This window comes from Camelus dromedarius, chromosome 9 (assembly GCF_036321535.1).
Source record: "Camelus dromedarius isolate mCamDro1 chromosome 9, mCamDro1.pat, whole genome shotgun sequence".
Lineage (NCBI taxonomy): Eukaryota > Metazoa > Chordata > Mammalia > Artiodactyla > Camelidae > Camelus > Camelus dromedarius.
In genome coordinates this window covers 15938117-15964449 of record NC_087444.1, presented here as the reverse complement: position 1 = coordinate 15964449, position 26333 = coordinate 15938117, and the positions used below count along the sequence as shown (strand labels likewise).

General features: G+C 39.1%; 2 protein-coding genes across 3 annotated transcripts; both read right to left on the bottom strand.

Moving 5' to 3' along the window:
• Window positions 1-939: 939 nt before the first annotated feature.
• LOC105100467 (ciliary microtubule-associated protein 3) lies at window positions 940-5972 on the bottom strand. 2 transcript variants are annotated; one of them, XM_010993479.3, is made up of 6 exons: window positions 5926-5972; window positions 5539-5681; window positions 4840-4938; window positions 3993-4123; window positions 2454-2571; window positions 940-1400 (listed from the first exon to the last, which is right to left on the bottom strand). In XM_010993479.3, the coding sequence occupies exons 1-6, from the start codon at window positions 5942-5944 to the stop codon at window positions 1332-1334; spliced, it is 579 nt and encodes a 192-aa protein (XP_010991781.1). In that variant the 5' UTR covers window positions 5945-5972; the 3' UTR covers window positions 940-1331. The 2 variants fall into 2 exon arrangements, with proteins under 2 accessions (XP_010991781.1, XP_064344880.1); XM_064488810.1 differs by having other exon boundaries at window positions 4840-4935.
• A 7717-nt stretch (window positions 5973-13689) lies between these two features.
• CHIA (chitinase acidic) lies at window positions 13690-24323 on the bottom strand. Its single transcript, XM_010993478.3, has 11 exons — window positions 24115-24323; window positions 22906-22935; window positions 22141-22342; window positions 20897-20953; window positions 19847-20012; window positions 17399-17523; window positions 17097-17220; window positions 16627-16812; window positions 15996-16115; window positions 15769-15910; window positions 13690-14062 (listed from the first exon to the last, which is right to left on the bottom strand). The coding sequence occupies exons 1-11, from the start codon at window positions 24137-24139 to the stop codon at window positions 13791-13793; spliced, it is 1449 nt and encodes a 482-aa protein (XP_010991780.2). The 5' UTR covers window positions 24140-24323; the 3' UTR covers window positions 13690-13790.
• Between the last annotated feature and the right edge of the window lie 2010 nt (window positions 24324-26333).

Here is a 26333-nt window from a genome sequence, read left to right as displayed (position 1 = left end):
AGGACATCACATCCAAAAAACCCAGAAAATACATTCTTTTCAAGTGCACATGGAACATTCTCTAAGATAGAAGATGATTCTTGATTATTAGAAATTATTTGAAACACCTTTTCTGACCACATTGGCATGAAACTAGAAATCAACCACAGAAAGAAAAACGAGAAAAAAATGACTGCGTGGAGACTAAGCAACATGCTACTAGAAAACCAATGAGTCAATGATAAAATCAAAGAAGAAATCAGAAAATGCTTTGAGACAAATGACAATGAAAATACAACCACACAAAATCTGAGATGCAGCAAAAGCAGTCCTAAGAGGGAAGTTCATAGTGATATAGGCCTTCCTCAAAAAAACAAGAACAATCTCAAATAAATAACCTAACCTATCATTTAAAAGAATTAGAAAAAGAAGAGCAAACAAAACTTTAAGTCAGTAGAAGGAGAGAATAATAAAGATCAGGGATGAAATAAATACAATAGAGATTTTTTAAAAACCAAAAAATCAATCAAAATAGAGCCGTTTTTTTTTTTTTGTTTTTTTTTTTGAAAGAGTAACCAAAATCAACAAACCTCTGTCCAGGCTCACCAAGAAGAAAAAGAGAGGACACAAATAATCAAAATAAAAATGAAAATGGAGAAATCACAACCAACACCACAGAATTACAAAAATATATATATATAAATAAAAGAATACTATGAATAACTATATGGAAACAAATTGGACAACCTAGAAGAGATGGACAAGTTTCTAGAAACATATAGTCCATTAAAACTGAATCAAGAAGAAATAGATAACTTTAACAGACCAATCACTAGAAGTGAAATAGAATCAGCAATAGAAAGCCTCCCTGCAAACAAAAGTCCAGGACCAGATGGCTTCACTGGGGAATTCTACCAAACATACAGGGAACACATACTGGTCCTTCTCAAACTTTTCCAAAAGATTGAGAAGGAGGGAACACTCCTAAATTCATTTTATGAAGCCACCATCACCGATGCCCAAACCAGACAAAGACACTAACAAAAAAGAAAATTACAGGCCAATATAATTTCTGAACATATATGAAAAAATCCTCAACAAAATATTAGCAAACAATTCCAACAATACATAAAAAAGATCACCTACTGTGATCAAGTTGGATTTATCCCAGGGACACAAGTTTCAACATATGCAAATCAATCAATGTGATACACCGCATCAACGAAAGAAAGGACAAAAATCACATGATCATTTCAATAGATGCAGAAAAAGCATTTGATGAAATTCAAATTCTGCCCTCAATCTTGGAGACTCCATGGTCAAGAGGAACACGTGAAGGTGGTCACAGCTTTTCAGTTGTAATACAGGCTTAGGTAGGCCACACGGCTCCGATGCTTCCTAAAGTCTTTGTCTGTGGACAGCTGCAATGAAGGAATAAGGTCTAGGTCAGTGTTCTAATGAGAGCCCTTTGCCTCTGGTCTTCCTGGCTGTGCAAAATACAACTGCACCCTATAGCTGTTGGGGCCCAGCTGAGCCCCACCCCCACAGTAACCCAGCCTTAGTGACTCTCTCAATACTGGCGTGTGTATCTACTTCCTGTCATCTTACTCTGGTGCGTATCATGCTAGAAATTATTTTCTCCTTAGTAAATCTCCAAGTATGGCTGGTAAATTTCATGAAAACAAAGATTATATGTTTAATTCTTGACCGTTACCCATAGGCCCTAGCATAATAATATTAATACATCAGGCATTTAATAAATACTTGTAGAATTAATGCAGAGTTCTACCAGGGAAAAACAAGGCACTGCTGGAATTATGACAGCTGACATGGGTTGAACATTTGTGATGTTACGGGTACTGTGCTAAATGCTTTTCTACATTATCTCAATCTTTACAACCTTATGAAATTGAGTCTAATATTAACCCATTGTAAGACAAGCAACTTTTCTAAGATGGGCTTAGAAAAGTTAGAGGACTTGCACAAGATCACACAGCAAGCAAATATGGAGCTAGTGTTTAAACCCAGGCAGTCTGTCCCGCAATCCAGGTTCTTGCCAGAAGGAGCTACAGCCCCTTGACGATCTAAAACTCAAGTGGTGTGATGGAAAGAGCACTGGCTTAGGAGTCACAGGATCTGGATTCTAGCTGAGCAACATCCATAAGTCACTCAATCCACCTGAGCCTCAGTTTCCTCCTCAATCATAGGGGGATGATTATCTCGGATTACCACAGAAGATTATTTGAGGATTAACTAAGAAAATCTGACTTGTTCAGACATACACCTTTAAAAAATCAAATGAAATTGCGTAACTCTCCAAAAAGATCCCCATATGCATATACATAAAAATTGTACATGTAATTTCAGGGGAACAAGGACTTCTTGAAACTTATTCACAGGTTGCTGGTTAAGAATCACTGATAAACATGAAAGAATTAGGTAGAATGCCCTACACAAGTCCAATCTGGTACTACCTCAGCTTTCAGGGTTCTTTTCTGTAGACATGGAATCTGAGCCCAGTCTGGAGATCCAAATCTCATTGGCCAGGTGACTTTCCGAGGTGGCTTTATCTCTGGGTTGTATGTGGTAGGTCTAGAAATAAAAACACAAAACATCATGTGGAATGAGTTAGTGACCATTATTATACTACCCTCAATCTAGTCCTAAGTCTTTGGAAAAAGGCAACCAACTGGTTAGCATAGGGTTCCTTTGCTTGTTAATGTATTTCTAATTAGGTTTTAATGTTCAAGCTATTTAGTCTCAACATGCAGTGAGGGTAAAAACTGGCTTTAGTTTAAAATAGTTCTGCAACTTTGTTATCCTTACTGAGAGATCAAAAAAAAAAAATCCCAGAAATGGTGGTTATAAAAGAGATGTACCACAGTAATTCATAAGTACTGATCATGATGTACAATTAAGGCTAAAAGTGCAATGATAATTTAATGTATCAGCAATCTAGGGATAGCAAAGCAGAACCAGGTAAATTTCTTGACAACTGGGATTATTTTATAATTTTCTTTTTTCCACAACACTTTGTCTTTTGGTGCAGACTTTGCTGTGGTGGAAATAACATTTATACTGGATGCAGGAATCAAAATTCAACACTTCTACTTCCTCACTGCAACAGTGAGAAAGTTACACTCACTCTCTGATCCTTGGATTTCTCACCAGTAAAAGAAAGACCCCATGTTCTACAATTCCATACATTCTGAATGGCTTTCTAAAACACTTAGAATGTCTCCCTTGGTCTACAAGACCTACATACTCTAGCCCCGCCCCTCCTCCTCTGTTATCATTTCCTCTTTGCTCACCACACTCTAGCCATATTGAACTTCTTTCTTCCTCACACAAAATTCCTCCCCAAGGTACAGCATTTTTATATGCTGTTCCTCCTGTCTGGGCAGCTCTGGGCCCAGATCTTCACAAGCTCAGTCTTGTCATTGTGATTTCAGATCAAGTGTCATTTCCCCAGAAAGACCTATCTTGACAATCCTTGCTAAAGTAGATTTCAGTCCATCACTCCGTATCATATCATCATCCTGTTTGATTTTCTTCAGCCCATCACCAGGTCACCATACTTCCCAGTGTACCCATGATAGCCCCAGCTTATGTAAACCATCTTGGTATAATTATTAACAAGTCCCCTTTTCACTCTCAGAACTGACACAGTCTAACTAATAAGTACTCTCCTTATTACTATTGATATTTTCTTGTTTACTGGCTTCTCATCTCTCTGGACTCTCAGATGTAAGCTCCAAGAAATTAGGAGCCTTGTGTGATGGATTTAATGCAAAATTCCTGAAACCTACAAAACTGCCTGCTCATTTATAAATATTTATTGAATGACTCACTACAATTTACAATTTTATAATTCTAGAGACCTGGATGGCAAGAGTTTGAAACTTTAAAGATGAGTGATTTCTTATCTAGCAGGTATGGTTGGGATGTAACCCCTTCTTGTATCTCCCTTCCTATTGTTCTTCGCTGAAGTGCACCAGAAAAGGGACACGTACCCAGGATAACAAGGGTCCTTTGAGTATGTCCTAAATCGAGGTGACAAGGCATTAAATGGAGCAAAATTTCGTTTGTCTTTTTGTCCCCAAGGATTGACTGTCTGGTACATGCCTGGGTAAGGTGTTGTATCCTGTTTCCAAGAAAAAGATCAATATGTTAGAGAAGAAAAAAACAGAATCATCTTTTCCCTGTGCATGTATTAGCTGTGGTTTAACCAGCTCAAGCTATAGAAATAGGCCTAGAGTAGGTAGCAAACCAATATAAGGATATGGTCCAGCTACCTAAAGATACCTGATGCTTAGGTTGTAGAAATAAACCAATGGTGGGTAGAGAGCCAAGGTGACTTGCTGCACCTACTACCCCCACCATCCCACCATCCCACTCGGAGATTCTTTTAAAGCCAGTATCCCTCTCCTTCATCTTAAGTGTCAGGAAAACATCCAACTAGAGATTAATATTCTATACTGAAGACTTGAAATCCAATCTCACAAAAGGGTGAAGAAGTTGGAATTTGCTTTTTAACTGACAAGAGGATATGATGCATATAAATAAAGCCTCCAGTATTTTAACATCAGCTGTCTCAGGACTGAAATTCTGCCTTGGTATCATTTCTTCTGAGAACTATGTTTTTACTCTCTTAGAACACTCTCTCACACACACACATTTGCAGTGCTAACACCCAAGCTTTTCAGATAGGGTTCTTGGTAGCTTTTGTCCAAATGACTTCTTTTTTTCCTTGAATTTCAGGGCATATTTTTAAGGTAACCTCCAGCTTTGCTCTCCAATGCAAAAACACACAACAACACAGATCATACTAAAATCTAAGCACATTCAGTTATTTCTAACCTTACTGATTGGCTTAAACCTCATGGCTGTTCTGGCTCCAAAAGCATATTCTTTTCGACTGGTCGGGATTTTAGACAGGTTGTATGCCAAACCGTACTTCTTCAGGTAGTATATAGAAAACAAAGAAAGCAAAACCAAACATAGAGAACATTATAGTTACTAAAACAGAATGAACTTAAGAGTATTCCTGAATCTTCTCTGCAAAGATCTTGCCTCCTCTGAATCAAGACCATACAAACAATTACATAAGTAACACAGGTAACTCTACAAAGGAATGTGGCTGGATAAGTAGAATAAATGACATTTCCATGTATTCCAATGAATCTAGTCCTCTGAGCCCCACAGTGCTAAGTCTGCTCTAATGCAACTGTCAGTCTGATTTTACTGTTTCATAAACTGACTTCCCAACACAGCCACAGTGAAGGTTTGAATCATAGGCCTTTAGAGGTAGAAATGAGTGGGGACTATACTGGGAATTGCATGAAGCCAAGGCTTGCATGTGGGGGGGTGGTGCAAAAGGGCAGCTATGGTCCTTTAACTTCTGACATTGGCCCTGACAGCTTGTTGCAGAAGACCAAGGTACTTTCTCATATTGGGACCCTGAGGTCACAAATCCCATAGGATTTTTCTTGCAGAAAACTTGGGTATCCTTTGGTAGCTGGGGAACTGAGACCCACCTAAGGGACAATGAATACTCACATCTTCTGGTATGTAATATCCAGGCCCTCGGTGGGACACTCCGCTGAGAGGGAGAAACTTGTTCCCCAGCAAGCTTGGGGGATGGAAGTGAGGAAAGAGCTTCCTCTGCTGACGTGTTCCAAAGGAGTAGTTAACCAGTGGCTCTGAGAATCAAGAAGAAGGAGAAATTCTACTTGAGGGAAGGTCTCTTTGTCTAAGTGAGTGCTTGGGGGCAGGTTGTGAATAGGGAGGCAGAGCAGAGAAGTGGGCAAATAGAGTTCAACAAAAACCTGACCAACTCCAAAGCAGGGGGGGGGGGTGAACTGCTCTTTTCTCCTCTCCCAGCTGGTCTTTCCTGGCCTCCCCACTATTCCACGGGCCCCTTACCCTCGAGTCAGCTCTCCTTACCTGCTTTGTTGAAGCACATCGCAGGAGCGCCTCTAGGGCCAGCGTTTGTGTACCGTGTTGCCTAGGAAGCAGAGTCCCGCCAGGCAGCCCCAGGCTGAGCTCCCAGACGCGTGTGGCTCTGAGCGCCGCCTACTCAGCAAGTGGGGTTGCCTAGGGGGACACCTTGGGACAGGAACTCTTACCTCCCCTTCCTGGGCCGGAGGTAGGGGGTTATCTGTGTACAAGACGCTAAGGGCTGAGAGTATGAGGGGGTGGGCAGAGGGTTTTGGAAGCTGGGCCATGGGAAATGCACTGCTGAGGAAGGAGGGACACCTGGGTTTAGAATGCCCTGAAGCTCAGGCTGCTAGAATCAGGGATGTAGGAAAACACAGCCTCTGCAGTGATGGCCAAAGCGGGTGGGTTTCCTGGGCGATGCCCAGAGCTGGAGAGTTGGGGACCTAATGGAGTATAGATAGTTCCGTATGAAGCCCCTCTGAGACCCATTTTTCCTTTTCCTCAAGCCACACCCTTCTACCTTTAAGTGGGGCTGGAGTCTTTTTCATTGATAGTTGTAAATAGTTGTAATTTTGGTGTGCCTGTGAAAAAAGGTGAGCTCAGGATCTTTCTACTCCGCTGTCTTGACCGAACTCTCTCCATTTCTTGAACTGGGTACTGCTTAAACCAGAGTTCACCTTGCATGTTTCATTAATCTGTTCAGTTATGATTTAGGCCTTTTTCAGTATGGGTAAATAAATAAAATAGTTTATTTTTAAAAACCTGGCAACCCTATAGGAAGCACATTAACATTATTTACTCACTTCTTTTCAAGAGTAGCATAATCACACCTACTTCCCTTTTTTAAAGATTTCAGTGGTTTGTAATTTATCGAGTATTATCATTATTTTAACTAAAGATATTACCTTTTCTCCCTTATCAGAAAGCAGTAAGTCTAGAGTGTTATTAATTCTCTTAACATTAGTTTTTGTTCTGGTGTCCATGTATAATGCTGCTCTTTTATTTTCCTAAACTGCTTATATGAAACAACATTTAACCTTCTCTCTTAATTCTAGGCTTACTCATTAGCCATTATATGGTGCAAAAAACTGACTACCTTATTCTTCTAAAGTAGTTGTATCTGAGCATTTATATACTATAATACATATTTATTAGGAATTATTTTTCTCCTTTACAATTATAGCATTAAATTGTTCGTGAAATTGTGTGTGGTAGGTTATGTTATCCATGAAGTTAATCTTAGGATAATGAAAAGCGTGTTGCGAAGTAATTCGTTACTGAAAGCAGGACTTGGGTCTAAACAGAATTGAGAACCCCTAATCAAGATAATAGAGATTCAGCTGGAGGATGGATGTCTTGAGAAGGAAGATAGGAGCGAATAATATACTTTTTAAATCCCACTTTTGTGGGACTTCCTTAAATACTATTCTCTTTCATCTGATGGTAGAGGAATGAAACAGGCTCTGAAGCTCCCCAGAACTGGTTTCTAATAGGTACTGGTCTGTTGTTTACTAGCTATATGACCTTGAGAAATTTACTTAAACTACCTAAACCTTGATTCATCTATAAAATAGCACTAATCATTTCTTGCCTGTTAGGGTTGCCATGAGAATCTAGGAGATAACATAGGACAGATCTTGCACAGCTAGTGACTAACCTGTAATTCCATTTAACAAACGTTAATACACTCTCAATCTACGACCTCCATGCCCAGGGCTATAGCTAACTCCAAGGGTACCTTTGTGCAATTTTTAAAATGGTGCCCTTTCATCTGAATGGGTACCACTCAAGGCTCATGACTTGGTGAGTGGAACACTGCTCCCATCTCTGCTGGGAGAAATGTGCTTATCCCACCTCTTTCCAATTAGACTCCAATACTGAAGGAATGAGTTTTCGTACATGACCTAGGGTCTAAGTATATGATTACCATCATGAAAGTCCCAAAGGAATGGCTGAGTGATTGATGGCATAGTTTTGTTTCCGTTCATGTTCCTGAGTGGACAAGATGGCATGGACTTTGAAGATCTCGGAGAAACTCTGGACCAGAGCTCCTCATCAGAGGGACTTTTAAAAACCCTGACTCTCTCAAGTGTTGTCTCCATGAGTCACCACTCTTATAAGCAGACTTTTTAAGAAACTGAAGGGTGTAACTCAGACTGGCTGCTGAGCAACAGCCCCACCCTTGAAGTCCCTCTTTAAATCACTGACTTTGCTTTCTACAAGGCACCATTATGGTGTAGAGGGAGACATAAAGGCCCAAGTTTGAAAATGAGCTCTGCTAATTATTAACTTTACATGATCTTGGGCAAGTTTTCCTCACAAGATCTGTTTCTTCACCGGTAACACAGGGGTAATATTCACCATGCAAGAGATAACCTATATAAAGTGCCTCATCTAATGTTTGGCTTATTCAACTTGTTTGCCACCTCCTTTCTTGCCCTCATTGATTTATTCATTCAATGGGTACTTTTTAAACTCTTGCAATTTGCCAGATACTGCTCTGGGCAATAGGAGTGTAGCAGTGAACAGAAATTCTTGCCTCACAAAAGTTAATTCTACTGGAGGAGGCAGACAATAAAAAATGATAAATACATAAAATGTATAGTATGTCAAGTATTAATAAGTGCCAAGGAAAGACAAAGGAATCACAGACAAGGAAGGGAAAAGGGAATTTCATGGCTAGGAATGGCCTCACTGAGATGGTGGCTTCACAGAAAGACTTAAAGAAAGTTAAGTAGAAAGTCAAATGAAAATCTGGGGAAAGGGGATTCTAGCCTGTGCAAAAACCTTGAGGCAGTAACATGACTGGACTATTGAAGAAACAGCAGAGGCCAACATAATTAAAGTAGAGGGAGTCATAAGAGTCAAAGGACGTGAGGTTAGAGTGATCTTGGGTGCTAGATTGTGCCTCTCCTTTTCTTGCACATAGTAAGTATGCAGTAAACATTCATTTGAATGACTAAGTAATATGTAAATATGGCAGGAAAACGGGGGGGGGGGGGACACCAAGTTTTTAGGCTGCAGTAATCTCTGCATTCTAGAAATGGTGACAGAATTGATCTTTGTGTGAAAATAGTGGCTGGAAAAAGCATTAGTCTAGGAAAACACTTTGATCTAGCCACTGGTCACTACGTTGTTCAAAAATTATTTTCCTCAAAGTCAACAGTCTCTTTCATGTACTTCACCAAGCCCAGTGCCCCACATCTTCATGCCTCCTCCTCAATATTACTAGTGACCTAAAATAGGAAACTTCTTCCAAAAGGCTCTCCAAAATTCCTATGCTCTGTTTTACTCAAGACTTTATCACTCTTTGACTAGAAATGTAATTACATTAATAACGATACCCAGTTTTACTGGCTCTTTCCTTTACCTGCTCATTGATGACACTAGTCCCCAATATCTATGTCTTCAATCTCCAAGGCATGTCATACAAGTGCTCAGAAGTCAATACATTAGCTACTGTCACTGCAAGTGCTATTTTCCCATGTTATATATCCCTCTGCCAGCCCCATCTCATCAGTGTTGAATTTAGATCATGATATAACCTTCAAACAGCTTCACAGCTCACTTACAATAAAAGCCAAACTTCTAACCATGATTCAAAACCTTGCATGATCTGACCCTTTGCTTATTTCTTCCCTATGCCCACTAACTTATGGCAACACTGCTCTCCTTTTTTCTTTTCTTTTTTCTTTAATTGAAGTAACGGTTTATAACATTATATAAGTTTCATGTATATGATGTTCTAGTTTGACATTTGTATGCACTCCAGCATACCCACCACCAAAAGTCTGATTTCCATCCATCACCATACAGTTGACCCTCTTTACCCATTTTCCCCTCCCTTCATCCCCTTCTTCACCTCTGGTAACTACCAATTTGTTCTCTGTATCTATGCCTTTGTTTTTTGTTCATTTATTTTTATTTTTTATTCCACAGTGAGTGAAATAATACAGTATTTGTCTTTCTCCATCTGACTTATTTCACTTAATGTAATACCTTCAAAATCCATCATGTTGTCACAAATGGCAAGATTTTATCTTTTTCATGGCTGAGTAGAATTCCATTGCCTATATACACCACACCTTTTTTATCTGTTCATCTGTCAGTGGGCATTTAGGTTGTTTCCACATGTTTGCTATTGTAAATAATGCTGCTGCAATAAACATAGAGGTGAACGTATCTTTTCAAATTAGTGTTTTCATACTCTTCAGATAACTACACAGAAGAGGAATAGTTGAGATGAGTCTCCTGGAAGTAGCACATAGTTGGATCTTGTTTTTTAATCCATCCAGCCACTCTGTGTCTTTTAATTGATGAATTTAATTCATTTAAATTTAGGGTGATTATTGCTAAATTAGGACTTAGTACTGCCATTTTACCTTTTGTTTTCTGGTTGCTCTATGTCTCCATTATTTCTTTTTCCTTGTGTTTCTCTGTGCCATTTTAGTTTGGTGGTTTTCTATAACATTTCTCTCAGTTTCTTCTTTTTTATGTTTTTTCCCTCAGCTCCAGATTTATGTTTTGCGGTTATCATGATATTTGTATAAAACATGTGATAGATAAAATGGTCCTTTTTCTGCTGATAGCAACTTATCTTCATTTGTCTATATGGATTTTGTCCGTTTCCTCTTCTCCTCTTGTGTTCTTGTTGTCTCAAATTAACCTTTTTAAGTTGTGAGTTTGTTACCGAATTACAAGAAGCTACAGTTATTTTACTGCTTTTCTCCATTTTAATCTTTATGCTATAAGTAAATGTTTAATAACCTATTCTGCTATGGAGTTGAATTTTTCTGATTCTGTCTGTTTATCACCTTACTTAAAGTTTTGTGTAATTTTACCTTTTTGTTTGAGGTAGGAGAGTTGCTTTTGACATGTCTTGTAAGGCAGGTTGGGTGGTGCTGAACCTCTGAGGTTATGTTCGTCTAGGAAAGCCTTTATTTCTCCTTCATATCTGAAGTCCAAATTTGCTGGATAGAGTATTCTTGACTGACATTTTTTAATCTTTCAATATTATGAGTATATCATCTCACTTTCTACTTGGCTGTAGAGTTTCTGCTGAGAAATCTACTACTAGGCTAATGGGATTCCTTTGTGGGTAACTATCTTTATTCCCCTTGGCTGCCTTTAAATTCTTTATTTGTCATTGACTTTTGACAGCTTTAATATAATGTGTCCTGGAGTAAGTCTTTCTGCATTGAGATAATTAGGTGTTCTCTTAGCTTTGTGAACTTGTGTATCCAGTTCCTTCCCAGGTTTGGGAAGTTACCAGCTATTATTTTTAAAAATAAACTCTTTGCTCCCTTCTCCCTCTCTTCTCCTTTTGAGATACCCATTAGCCTTATGTTGCCTTTCTGAATGGAGTTGGATAATCCTCATAGAATTTCTTCATTTAAAAAAATATTACTTTTCTTCTCTCTTTTACCTGAATCACGTCTAGATTCCTGTCTTTGAGCTTGCCAGTCCTCTCTTCCATATAGTTTGCTTCATTTCCAGTGCTTCCTAATGCCTTCTTCATCTCATTTATTGAGTTCTTCAGCTCCATAATTTCTGTTTGGTTTTTCTTTAGAGTTTCAATTTCTTTGGTAAAGTATTCCTTCTGTTCATTAATTTTATTCCTGAGCTCATTGAACTGCCTTTCTGAGTATTCTTGAAGCTCACTGAGTTTCTTCATGACATTATTTTAAATTTTAAATTCTCTATCAGACCACAATCTTTCATGACCTTAAGTTTGGTTTCTTGAGAATTGCCATCTTTTTGTGATACCATATTGCCATAGTTTTGTCATGATGTTTAATGAGTTGTTCCTCTGCTGGCACTTTTGACGTAGCAAACACCTTTTTTATTTAGGCAAAGCTTTTTTCACTTTGATTCTAACAATTCAATAGATTGTTTATTAGAGGTCTTTTTTTTTTTTCACTAGGAAGTGAGGCACAAGTTTTGGCTTTTCTTACCTGAGTTGCCTCTGACTATATTTGAAAACTGACTTTCCAGCCTCTACCACCTCTGCCAGAGGTGTCACTGGTGCCCTCATCATCACTGCTTGTGCCTTCAGGATCTCTAGTGTCTTGCTGCAGCCAGTGTTGCTGCTGTCACTGGTGTTACTGCCAGGGGCATCAGGATGGTGTGCATCTCCGCTGTGTCTGGGGTCGCCTGGATGGCAGGCACCACCACCACAGCAGAGGCAGAGCGAGGGTAGGGTGGGAACAGGGGTCATGGGTGCCTTCGCCACATCTGAGGTTGTCAGGTGTAGGAGTGCCAGAGTCCAGGTGCCACCATAGCTGGAGGGACCAAGGTCATGGGCCTTGCTACTGCTGAAGCCTGGTTCCCTGTGTCTGTGGATGCTGCTGCAGTCGGGAGGCCAGGTTTGTGTGTGCTGCTTCCTCTGTTACCGCTGGGTCCTCTGGGACTGCTGGCTCAGCCGCTGTGGCCAGGGAGCCAGGATTGCAGGTACTGCCTTTCCTGTTCCCCTGATTCCACTTTCTCTATTTGTTCCAATTAACTTATCTTCAGGTTATAGATGTGTGATCTTTCCATCATCCTTGCACAGAGGAAACTTCATTGAGTTATGAATGTTTTCTAGTTGTAGATTGAAGAGGAGAGACAAAGATAATAACTCATGCTAGCATGATATTGACGTCACCACAATCTTCTTTTCTTTAACATGTCTTGTTCATTTCTACTTCAAGGACTCTTGTCTGAAATGCACTTTTACCAGATCTCAAAATGACTGGTTTTTCTCTAATATCAAGGCCCATCTCATATGGAATCTCTCCAGAGAGGCCTTCCTGAACTGACCAAACTAAAGTAGGCCCCTCCCTTGGTCACTTTCTATCACTGTTTCACTTTCATGATTTCTTTCTCTTTTCTTTTCCTCCCTTCCTTCCTTCCTTCCTTCCTTCCTTCCTTCCTTCCTTCCTTCCTTCCTTCCTTCCTTCCTTCCTTTCTTCCTTCCTATGTTTTCTATTTATTGTCAAACACTCCCATCAGCAAAATAAAATCCCCAGAAGGATGAGGTCTTTATCCTATTTACTACTATGTCTTTGGTACTTAGAACACTATCTGGTGCATAATAAATAATCAAGAAGTGTTTGGGGCTCCTGAATGAACAGATATTACCCAGAAAGCTGCATGCGCCTCACCATTACCACCAGTGCTGCCATCTGCCATGAGAACACTGAGGTCTGTGCTCAAGGAGGCAGTAAATCATAGTAGTTAGGGATGTGAGCTCTTTTGGATCTGGCTTTGCAACTTATTAGCTGTGTGATGTTGGACAGGTTATTCAGTTTCTTGGAATTAACGTTATTGTCCTCATAAAGTTGCTGGGAGAATGAAATAATAAAATATACATAAAACACTTAGAACAGAGTTTGACCTACAGTAAGCATTACAGAAAAAAAATAGGAGCCATTATATTCTTATTATATTAGGTAGGATTTCTTTTAGTTGCAAATAAAAGAAACAAACTTATACCAGCTTATGTAGCAAACAGGAATTTATTATATAGTCATAAGGGTGTCTCACAGAACCCAAAGGCAGAAATGTATCTGGGCCTCAGGAAAGAGCTAGAATCAAGAGTTGGAAAGCCATTGATATGTGTTTTCTCTCCCATCTCTCCTCATGGCTTTTCTCTGTATCTCCCCTTTAGTCTTTTTGTTGTTCTGCATCCAGGGCAACTTTCCCCTCTGCCATTCCACTCCCATACATAGCCTGTATTTTCACATCTAGAAAGGTTTCCACCCGAATCACTTAAAACCAAGGATACTCATGTTTTGACTGATGGATTTTATTGCAGAACTCTGGGTAGGGGCAAGGTGTGCTAAGCAAAGGAGACTATTCAGAACCCTAGGGAATGGAGACAGGGGTCAGGTTTATGCCCAGTTGCAGCACTCACAGCTGGTATCAAAGACAAGCCCCGCCTGGCAATTCTTCTTATATGTGATTCCATTTGCACAGTGCCAGAAGGCATTTCTGTTATTCGCCACAGGGTAGAGGCCATCGGCTTTGCCAGCACAGAATCCACTGCTGCCAGAGCTATCTCCAGAACTGCTGCTCCCAGTCCCGCTTTCACTACCACTTCCGCTCTCACTTCCACTTCCGCTTCCGCCGTTGGGCTTACTGGGCTGAGCTGAGGCTGTGCAACCTGAAACAGTGCAAAGAGTAGGCTAGTGGACCTGGCAGAGGCTCCCACATTCACTTAGAGATGAAGAACTAGCAGACCTGGGGTGATGTCTGGAGGTGGAGTGCAATTAGCTCTGGGTCCCTACAGCTGAGGAGCTTACAAGAAACTCCATACTTAAGGAATTAGGAAAAGCTGTAATTTCAAGCCAGCCTACTTTTGTTTTTTTACTTTTTAACATTTTTAATTGATTTATAATCATTTTACAATGTTGTGTCAAATTCCTGTGTAGAGCACAATTCAGTTATACATGAACATATATATATTCATTGTCACATTTTTTTCTCTGTGAGCTACCATAAGATCTTGTATATATTTCCCTGTGCTATACAGTATAATCTTGTTTATCTATTTTACTATTTTGAAATCCCATCTATCCCTTCCCACCCTCTACCCCCTTGGCAACCACAAGTTTGTATTCTATGTCTATGAGTCTGTTTCTGTTTTGTATTTATGCTTTGTTTGTTTGTTTGTTTGTTTTTTTAGATTCCACATATGAGCAATCTCATATGGTATTTTTCTTTCTCTTTCTGGCTTACTTCACTTAGAATGACATTCTCCAGGAACATCCATGTTGCTGCAAATGGTGTTATGTTGTCAGTTTTTATAGCTGAATAGTATTCCATTGTATAAATATACCAGTCATCTGTTGATGGACATTTAGGCTGTCTCCATGACTTGGCTATTGTAAATAGTGCTGCTATGAACATTGGGGTGCAAGTGTCATCCCAGAAGCGGGATTCCTGGGTCATACGGTAAGTCTATTTCTAGTCTTTTGAGGAATCTCCATACTGTTTTCCACAGTGGCTGCACCAAACTGCATTCCCACCAGCAGTGTAGGAGGGTTCCCCTTTCTCCACAGCCTCTCCAGCATTTGTCATTTGTGGATTTTTGAATGATGAAGCCAGCCTAGTTTTAAATTTAAAAATGTTCTCTCTTCTTTTATGATGTTAAAGAGTCATTTAAAAAAATTTACTAAGCACTCAATATACACAAAATCCTTTTCTAGGATCTGGGTGTAAGTGGTGAGCAAATAAGCTCTAAGAGAAAATCTGGACAAAATTTAGGGAGTCGGTACTTTCCCTGAACTACAGATTAGAAATATGTGCACATTCCAGAGGGTTTCTTGTTTAATGTCCCCAGGTGGGCTTAAAGAGACTTTTAATATGGGGTTTGTGGGGTGGGGGAGGGTATACCTCAATGATAGAGAACATGCTTAGCACGCACGAGGTCCTAGGTTCAATCCCCAGTGCCTCCATTAAATAAATAAATGAATAAACCTAATTACTTCCCCCCCACCAAAAAAAAAAAAAGTTAAAAAAAAACTGGAAGGAATAAGGGGTTTGTAGAAAAGTAAATGCTTATATAGAAAGCCAACCAAATTTCTTGAGGCCTCTTCACACCTCAGAGACTTAGCAGACCTGGAAAACCCACTGAGTAGGCCTGGTTTCTAGTAAGAGTATAAACTTCCTAATGTAGACATTCAAGGGTAGGGATAGAATGTAGCACCTCTCTCTCAGCCAGGCAGGAACAGTGAGGTGAAATAGGAAGAGACTAGGGGATGAGGGCCAGGATGGGGGCAGGCGATAGTGATGGGAAGATGTTAGATTGTCTTTTGAGTTGAAGAAGGAACATTTTTATACCCTGTTCATCCTCCTGCTGTCACTTACTTGTACTGTTCAGGCCAAGAGCATTCTTCAAGGTATTGATCAGAGGGAACTTGCCCTGGTTGCAGAAAGTGCCTGTGAAATCATCCAGGTCAATGGCCCAGACCATGGCACCTCCGAAATTGTTCAGCTTAAGCCACTGAGCCTGTTTAAGGACAGAAGACACCAGGAGTCATTTAATTGCTTTACTCAGGGCTGAACCTACAGCACATTGAAGGGTTTGACCTTACCTTGATTTTGAAGCTCTCTTCATTGTCATAGCCAACCCATTCATTGCCCTTATAGGCATAGGGCACATCCTGAGGGGCATCCCATGCCTGAGTGGCTCCGTTTTGCAGGAAGGTACAGATCTTTAAAAAGTCAAGAGGTTCAAATCCTTTAAATATAACTCCCATGAAAGAGAAAATGTATACTTTCTTCTCTGATTTTTTTTTCCTGTCGTGTCTCTAATTGGGTTTTTCCCAAATTTCTAATTATGGGTTTTTATTTAACAGTAAATAAGATCAAGTTACTTTTGAAATACTCAGATGTTATCTTTATTCTTAGTGCTTGATTTTGGGAACCCATGCTAATATGGTGCATAGTTATTTTATTCCCTTATGTGCTAATATAAATGACCTTAAGTATGTAGTCTGTTGTTTGAGGGGGGTGCTGCACAGTATAAATGCTCTTCATTCTGGAGTAGGTAAATGAATAGGTTACTTAAATACCTGACGCATTTGAAGTCATATCTGTGTTGAAGTAGGTAAGTAGTGAACAGAATGAATATTCAAGCTTTCTGTAGATTCTAGCCCTAAGGCTACTGCTTGGCACAGGACATAAAATCCACAGAATTTCAATTGTACAGCACAGCCTACCTACCTCATAGTAGGCCCAGAACCCAGCCTGCCTGGTATAGGGTCCAGCAGAACCAGCACCAGAAGTAGGGGCACCAATGCCAGTGCTGGAAGGATTGCTTAGGATGAAGGTATGTCCATAAGCAGGGAATCCAACGATGAGCTTCTCAGCTGGGGCCCCATTGTCCTTCCAGTAGTTCATGGCATAATCCTGCAATGGCAGTTGGTTAGCTAGAAGCCCCACCAGTTGATGACCCAATGCTTAGTTATGCTAGTCCTGTGACCTAACAGGTAAAATTGAATGATGCTAATAACAGATTAGTTAGTATTTCTTCAAAGCATTTTGGTGAAATTATAGTTAAGGAGATATGATCAGTCACTTAAAAGGAGAGTTATCCAAGTGATATATTTGCAGAATTTATGTTTGTTTTGTCTCTGAATCTCCATGTGACTTACAACATCTCTGGTCTGCATCTGCATCTGGTGGGGACTCACCACATTGAGGTAGGCATTGCTGCCAGTGTCAGTTGGGTACTTGTGGAGGGGGCTGTTCTCCCCAGTGTAACCCTCCCAGGAGCCATGGAGGTCATAGGTCATGACATGGATGTAGTCCAGGTACCTGAGGTGGGGTAAAGGATTTAAAAACATTTCCGACAGTTATTTCCCACACTTGTGCAGGCAAAAGATACCACTTCCAAAGCTTCCTAAACAAAGTCCCTGAAGAGCAAGACAGACTAAGGACAAGTCTACCTTACAAAAGTGATATCTATAGTTTGAGGACAAGATGAGTCACTCACTGGGACAGCTGAGGGATCTCATAACCAGACTGGATGTTAGAGATGCCAGCAGCTACTGCAGCAGTGACCAGCAGCCTGGGCTTGTTGGTTTGCTCAGCCTCCTGCTCAAAAGCTTCACGCATTTCCTGTAGAATAATCAAGTATAGTAGGGCATCTATGAAACTGATTTCAGCTTCTTAAATAATAATAAATATATGTTTGTATACTGCTTCTTTTAAAATATGCTTTCACATATTTTATCTTACTTTAGTCTCTCAATATCCCCGTGGGTAAGATTGATGGTATTAATCAAATGTGTAGCTAATGTGCATAGAAGTGAACGATTTCACGGAAGTCTCATCATAGTAAGTTAGCAGCCAGGTCATGACAAAAACCCAGGACCCAGATGACCAGTCAGAGCTCCACTTATATTACTATATTCTGAAATTATAGTTGCTGCAGTAACCTATATCCAGTTTTTAGCAATATAAAAATTCACTTCCCTTTGTCCAGTAGATGAGCTACTTTATAGGACTGACATCCCATCAAATGAAATGCTGAATTGGCCAGTGAGGAAGTTGGTAATAGTCAGGTGATAGATTCCCATTCAATGCTAGAGGTTAATCCACATTTATTTTGTGTGACTCCAATCTTACCAGAAGTATTGGACCCAGTTTTTATAACTGCATTATTAAGGTGTGCCAGAGGATGTTCCAGTGAAGAGTGGGTCTGAAAATTGCCATATGGATACTTGTTAAAGGAAGTAGGTTATTTAAGTGGAAGAAGAAAAATTATAGGCAGGATATGGCTATCTTCAAATATTGAATCAATAGATTGCAAAAGATGCAGTTTTATTCTTTGTTACTTCAGTGGACAGAACTAGAACCAATGACTGGAAGTTACAAATTATAACTAGAGGCATGTATTGATTAAGAATATAGATGTTCTTTCTGAATGCTAGGGCTTTCAACAAGTAAGTAGATTGACTTTTCAAGTAGTGTGTTACTTAATACTGAAAACTATTTGGAGAATGGCTGGCAATCTGGTATATGGGATGTTACAGAAAATAAACTCTTTCTTGGGGGAGAGTAAATCTAGAAGCTATCCTTGGCTTTTCTCACTCCATTCACTTTTCCTTAGTGATCTCTTAATCGTTTACCTTTGCTGATGAACTCAATACAGTATATCAAGTTATGTCCTTTGTCCTGAACTCCAGATTGGAATTCATCCAGTGTCTATTGGGCATTCCTGTATGATGTCCTACAGATTCTTCTCATTCATCATGTTCACAAGCAATTTATTGAGTCCTTCTTTTTGTTCCAAATATATCCTCCTTCCTGTATGTACCATCTTAATTCATAGGACCACAATCAAACCAGTTCTCAAGGTCAGAAAACTGGCAGCTTTCTCTCTTTTCCACTTCCACGTGGTCTCCAAATCCTATTGATCTTACCCTCCTAATATCTCTTGTAAAATTCCTTTTTCTGTCCTCACTGTTAGAGTCTTCATTTGGGCTCTCAGCATCTCTTGCTTGATGTATGGCAATAGCCTCCTTACTCTATCACTGCCTCCCTGCTTCCTTCTAGTTCGTCCTCCATGGTTAAAGCCAGAGTGAGCCTTCTAAAACACAAGTTTGTCATATCTCTCCATTACCTGAAAATCCTTCAAAGTTGCCTTGAGAGTAAAGTCCAAACCCCTTAACATAATATATGAGCCCTACATGGTCTGATTCTTGTCACCTATGCAGCCTCATAATCCATCATTCACATACCTATGTCTTCATTTGTGTGGTTCCCATCTTCACTTAATTGGTTAACATCAGTTCCTTTCAAGACTGAGCTCTTCTTGATCCTGCCCCAGAGCAGAATTAAGTATCCTCTCTCTGTGCTGCTTTTGCACTTGAATACCTCTATCATGGCATTTATTGAAGTGTACTGTAATTGTTGATTATTTTTCAGGCTTCTACCTTAGATTGTGTGTTCATTAAAGCCAAAGATTGTGTCTTGTTCTTATCTTTAGCCTGATAATAAGCCAGCATCTGGGACAGAGTCAGTGCTAGGTAATAACAGGCAGTCTAGTATAAAAGTTAGAAGCAATGGGCTCTGTAGCCAGACTATATGGTGTGACATTAGGTAGGTTACTTAAACCTGCTATATCTTAGTTTCCTCATCTGTAAAATAAAGATTATGACACTTATGGTACCTATGTCATAGAGTAGATGTGAAGATGAAATGAGATATGATTTTTAAAACAGTTTGTAGAATTGTGCCTGGCACATGGTACACATAATATTGTTATTATTCTTATTAGATGCTGTTGAATGTAGGCATGATATCTAAGGATTTTTGCGATGTAAAGATGCCATAATTCTAAATTCTAGCTTAGTTTCAATCTGGAGCTACCAGATTCTCCTTGGAAAGAAGAGTCTTTGAATTTCCTTGGGCTAAAGACTGCCACCTCCCTTCTCACCTGCACCAGGACAGTGAAGAGATGCTTGTCCTGAAGAGGGCTTCCACGAGAGCCAGGGTACTCCCAATCAAAGTCCAGCCCATCAAATCCATACTGACGCAGGAATTTGATGACTGAGGCAATGAAAGTCTGGCGTTTCTCCTGAGTGGAAACCATGGCAGTGAAACTGAAGGGGATCCAAAGAAAGTAGGGTGAGGCCTTGGTTGTCCCAACACCTTGTAGTGAAATCAAACTCCTATATTACTTCCTCAGAGCTCTTCGCCAGGACCACAGCCCAGAAAAAAGTATGTTCTTGGTTTTCTCCTGTCCTTACTTTGTAATCACTGCTGTGCCCAACCATGGTACCTCAGTGTTCTCTTTATTTTGTTATCCACCTGACTCTAATGTTTTTCCTAAATTGCACTTGTTGCTTTAAACACCTGGCTCCGCTGGCTCACTGTGTTCTCTCTCCAAATAGTTGCCCAAGTTTGTACACCCTCGAGGATGTCTTCTTCTTTATTTGCATGACTTCTTTTTCTTTTTTCCCAGAAGGTAAATAGAGAGATGTCCTTTAACACTCTCCTCAGGAGTTTCGCTTTTGAAATACTTTAAGAAGAGATTGTTATAGATAGACGCGATTATACTGTATAGCACAGGGAAATATACACAAAATCTTATGGTAGCTCACAGAGAAAAAAATGTGACAATGAGTGTGTATATGTCTATGTATGACTGAAAAATTGTGCTGAACACTGAAATTTGACACAACATTGTAAAATTATTATAAATCAATAAAAATGTTATTAAAAAAAAAGAAGAGTTTGTTTTAAAACCTCAGTAACTAAACCTCTGTGAGTGGGGTTCCAGAATATCCATCTAAATGTAAACACACAATAAACTGTGTTCTATTTAATATTCAGATTCTAGTGTAGCCATTTATTTAAGTAGCATATCTGTTTAGTGTACATTCTTAATATCCTGACTTAGATTGTGAAATCTGAAGCGACATAGGTCACATTGGGCTAATTTGTTTTCAGTATCTAACACCAGGCTCTCTCACAGAAGACTTACCGGGCAGTTCCAAAGTTCCAGCCTCCAATGGCCAGGAGAGTTTTCAGCTGGTTGTTCCTGTAAAGTGAAAGATGAAAAAGAGAACTTCAAAATCCATGAGTCCCTGTATTTAAAATAACATTGCTTTGGTATTAGGCCTGGTCATAAACTTGGAGGTTGCTTTGATAGGATACTCTGTAGAACAATCTTCATTCACTACTGAAAACTTTCTTTGTAAAAAATATTGGTGTTAATATTATGAATGCACTCACAGTTTTTAGGGAAATCTAAATTATGGGACTGGGTTTTTAAAAAAAAAATAGGATTGTATTGGCAATTCTCACATTCTATTCCACCAGATGAAATGGTAAATATTGCTTGAGCACAGTTACTTTCTCAGATTCTGTGCTAATGAATATATCAATTGGCTTAGAATCATGCACATTTTCTGGAATAGTGGTTCTCAAACATCAGTTTATATAAGGATGAAGTACAAGAATCAGAATTGAAGGACAACATCAGAATTCCAGATTTATGACCCCTTTCTCAGAGATTGTGATTCAGTTGAGTTAGGGACTGAGATTTTTATCAAGGGCCCTATGAGAGTTTGATGCATAGTCAATGGATCTCACTTTAAGAATACCACTCTGAAGGGGTTTATTTCCTCTTAAATGTCATCACTCAGAGTCTAGTGGCTGCATTCAGGATAGTGCCACTACCGATGGCAGCAATGGCCTCTAGCCTTACTTCTCCTAGAAACAGCGAACTAAACACATTAGAAATTAAAAGATACCAGGGTCTTTGTCTGTTGCTTTGTTTCATTTTTACACAAAATGGAGCTCTACTAAAGTAATACAGCAAACTCTTCTGCTTTCTTGGGCTTTGTTATGTCTTATCTTCAGTATCCTCTGCCTCCTGTTCTCTGATGTGAGTAGCTAAGAAGGTTTGCAATTTCCTGGATCATAGAAAAAAAAAAAAAGAGAGAGATTGCCAGAGAAAGGAAGAAGTGTAACTATTTTGGAATACTAGCTAGAGCAGGCAATGTGCTACGTTATCTACATCCTTGATACTTAAAGTATAGCTCCTGGACCAGAAGCAGCAGCACCATCTGGAAGCTTGTTAGAAATATGGAGTCTTGGTTCCCACCTCGACTCACTGAATCTGAGCTGCATTTTAAAAGGATCTCAGATGATCTGTTTGCACAGTAATGTTTGAGAAGTACTGACTTAGGAGATACCAAATTAAGTATCTCCCCCTTCTCTTACTTGTTTTTCAGGCCGTTGAAAGATTGGTAGAGAGTCACATCATTCCATTCCATGGTGGTGATCTTGTTGTCACGCATCCCAGCAAAGGCATAGATCAGATGAGTACACAGGCAGGTGTCAATGTTGTCAGGCTTGAAGCTTCCCAGGTCCGGCCGGTATTGGGCCCAGTTGGTGAAATAGCATGTCAGCTGGTAGGCAGAGCCTGAGGGTAGAAAGAAGTTAAGAACAATGGCCTGACTGAGGTGCTACTGAAATGTGCTGTGAGTTTTAGCCCTGACTCTGTTTCCCTCCCTTTGCCTCAGAGGCCTGAGCTCTGTGTAGTGGTTAGTATGAAACACTCTTGCAAGTGAGTTCAAAGATTCTCATTTGAGAACTAGTCATTGATTTGAGGTTGGTTATTTTTAACTTTGACAGATTCACTTTGGGATCCTGGCTAAGCCTAGAAACCACTTAAGAAAAAATGCCCGGGGAATACCCACTTATAACTCTCAGGTTGTCATGCTTAAGAGGATGGCAGTAGAAGCCAATACAAAATGATAGATTTTCCCAAATTCAAATCCATTTGTCTGTGAAGAAGACAGTATTTTTCTTTCCCTAGTATGGCTTATCTCTTGATATGAATTTTTTAAAGTAATATTTGGAATATGAAAAAAGTCACATTTAATACGTTAAACAGATGATTACATTATGAATAATTTATAGAGATTCAAGGCTTATGGTAGGAAAAAATTACGTCAAGGATAAAATGCAGAGACCATGACTTACGTAGCTGAGCATTCAGCAGAAGGGTTAGACCTAGAGAGAAAGAAGAAACATGTATTCTGGACCAATTGACTGTATCCTGTAGAATATAATTCTGACGCCTTGGCCATCATCCTGTAAGTCACAGGGTTTTACAGCTCAAGTGGCACTTAGGGGCTATGCCAAAGAGTAGGATTTTCAGTGAAGAGATAGATCTACACTTCCCTCCTCCTAGTGAAAATGTGTGTGGCTCTCTCTTCTTTCCCATTCCATGTCAGAAATAATTGTCATTGAATACAGAGCTTGAAGTCTACTATCTATGGAAGACCTACTTACTGAAATTACCCAAAATTTACTCTACTCAGTGACTATACACACATGCTTCACCTTCCTGAACTGGAGTGAGTACAGCCTTCACACACATGGCATCCTCTAAACCCATGAATTCGCTATCTCTGGGAGCCTTGGAATTTTTTAAAACCACCTTTAAGAAACCTCACAGTAGAAGAGAAATACTAGGAACTGTCAGGTAAGACTCCATATACTGCTCCCTGGCTTCTACCAGAGCACTTTTGATCTGATTGTTTAATAAACTGAGCTAGAGGTTTCATCTGGAAAAGGTTCTGAAGCTATAAAAAATTTGTAAATCACAGCTTTAGAGCAACTAATAAGTTTTGGCTACAACTTGGCTCTAAACAATGTACTGAATCATCTCCTTTAAGTGATTGAATTTCTACCTGTCTTATGATATATCAGCAGCCCAATAGGACAGTAGGGGAGAAAAAGAGAAATAATTCTGCAAATGGTAGAACAAAGATAACTTGGTATAACTCTATCTCATTTCCTACTGATTTTCAACCCTGAAGAAGATAGACCAAGGACACAGGCATGAGAATAAAAATAATACCTTAAAATGGAAGATGAATGGAGAAAAGGGAACAACCCAACAAGAGATGAAAAAGTTTAAGACAAGCATTGGAAGAAAACTAACTTTTGTCTTAGGATCATGCTTGTAGCATCAAAGAAGGTAGAAATGTTACCAGAGTCCATTGAGATTAAGAGAATGAAAGATAGACTCATTTGAGCGTGTCAGGATTCTCTTGGAAACTTGAAATGATGAGAGAAGAATAGAAAAGCATAGAGGTATCTGTGAAGACTACTTTATGGCTGTCAGATCCAAAGAAAGAAAGAAATTGTCTAAGAATAAGGCTCTATCTCCAATCACAGACTCACCTGTGAGGAGAATAAGCTTTGTCATGGTTGCTGTCGGGACTGGTCTAGCAGAGCCTGGATTTGCTTTTTATACCATCTGAGTACCAGGTTATCACAAAGGTTATCTTCCAAGTGGAGAGCATTGAACCTAGATATGTATATAGCTAATCAGTAAATCAACAGATCTCATCCCCTACAAACACCACTTTGTGGACCTTCAACCTGCACTTTCCGCTCCTACTTTCTTTGCTCAATAAGGACAAAATAATGTTGTGTCTTCTAACGGGGTGATAGAGACCATCACCACATAAAGCATCAGCTTAATAGCTCTTTTTTTTTCTTTTTTTTTTTTTTCCAGTTCTCAGAGCTGTTAAGCAACTATTTAAACACTGTGGTTAGGTTTTTATGCTGTGGACACTTTGTGCCTGGCATCAAAGCATATCTTTATTGAAAAGTAAACAATAAAGAACCTTGGAAGTCATTAGCTGTTCTTAAACCTTTTTTCCTGATGAAATTATTTTTATATAACTTGTGCAATCAGTGCCTAAGGAGCTTTCATCTTCAAGTGCTACTTTATGAACATCCTACCCACACTTGTTCTTTGGAATGACTTCAGTCATGATTATATGATAATTTTAAAGGAAAATGAAAACCCCTGTGTCACCATCCAGTTTCAATAAGATAATATTATCCTATATTTTCTTCCCCAGTTAGATGCTTCTCACTCCCCTGGAGTAAGCAACTATCCTGAATTTTGTGCCAATCATTTCCTTGCTTTCTTTATAATTTTATCACATATGCCTATGTACTCTTAAATAATACATTAACTAGCTTTATGATAATATATTACAATTAGTTTATCTTTTGGATTTAATAAATTCATTAGCCTTGACTTTGTATAAGTGAAATAATACCATGTGTATTATTCTATTTCTTTTTTCTTTAAGTATAGTTGATATACAGTGTTGTGTTAGTTTCTGGTGTACAGCATATTGATTCATATATATCTATTCGTTATCATTTCTTTTTCCTTATAGATTATTACAAGCTATTGAACATTGTTCCCTGTGCTCTACAGAAGGACCTTGTTGTTTATCTATTCTGTATATAGTAGTTTGTATCTGCTAATCGCAAACTCCCAATGTGTCCAATTTATCCCGTCCCACCTCCTTTCCCCCTGGTAACCATAAGTTTGTTTTCTATGTCTAATTCTGTTTTGTAAATAAGTTCATTTGTGTCATTATTTTAGATACCACATATAGGTGATATTATGATACTTGTCTTTGTCTGACTTCCTTCACTTAATATGATAATCTCTAGGTCCATCCATGTTACTACAAATGGCATTATTTCAGTTTTTTTATGGCCAAGCAGTATTCCATTGTATAGATACACCACAGCTTCTTTATCTAATCATTTTTCGATGGACATTTAGGTTGCTTCCATGTCTTGGCTATTGTAAATAGTGCTGCTATGAACATTGGGATGCATGTCTCTTTTTGATATCCTATTTCTTGCATTTTTAGCTCAGCATTAAGTTTTTGAGAATCATCCAAGTTGTTACAAGTAGCAGCTTACTTTTACAACTGTATGGTATTTCACTATATGAATATGCTGTAATTTACTTTTCTTTCCTGTACAGGACAACATGTGGTTTGTTTCCAGTTTTCCCCCTACATGCTGCTATAAGCATCTCCTATACATGTCTTTTGGTATGTGTTTGCAAATTTCTCCAGTGTTTACACCTAGAAATGGGATTGCTGGGTAAAATAGAATATCCTTCTTAAAATTTACTATTAATCTAGATATTTCTTTTCCAAAGTAATTGTATCAATTTGCACTACCAGCTACAATTAGGGAGGCAAGTTAGGCTTTATTGTTCTTTATTGTTCCTATGAAAAGATGAGGAAACTGAGAATGAGAATTTGCTGAAGTTACACAGTGAAATGTGTAGCCAAAACTTGAGCTCAGAGCCTCTGACTCCTAGTCCAGTGTTTGTTATTTGTTTGTTTGTTTATCTTTTTGCTGAATTCTATGTTTCCACTAATGCAGCCCAAGACTGTATTATCTCTTGCAGCAACTGTATCACATTGTTGCTTCATATGGAGCCTCTCACATGAAATGGACTCAAGTCAACTCTTACTCATGTGTACTTGGAAACTGACTTTTTACGTATACTTTTATTATACATGACATTGTGTTTTGTGTCATTTGTTTACAGTATATGTCTCCTACTAATA

Coding starts and splice junctions, on each gene's coding strand:
- CHIA (XM_010993478.3), bottom strand. CDS start 24,139: ATGACAAAGCTTATTCTCCTCACAG. Junction 22,343..22,905: donor TCTGCTGAATGCTCAGCTAC/GTAAGTCATGGT, acceptor TTCTACCCTCAG/GCTCTGCCTACCAGCTGACA. Junction 20,013..20,896: donor TGGAACTTTGGAACTGCCCG/GTAAGTCTTCTG, acceptor GATCCCCTTCAG/TTTCACTGCCATGGTTTCCA.
- LOC105100467 (XM_010993479.3), bottom strand. Junction 4,124..4,839: donor GGTTTAAGCCAATCAGTAAG/GTTAGAAATAAC, acceptor TCTTGGAAACAG/GATACAACACCTTACCCAGG. Junction 2,572..3,992: donor AAGGACCCTTGTTATCCTGG/GTACGTGTCCCT, acceptor TTTTATTTCTAG/ACCTACCACATACAACCCAG.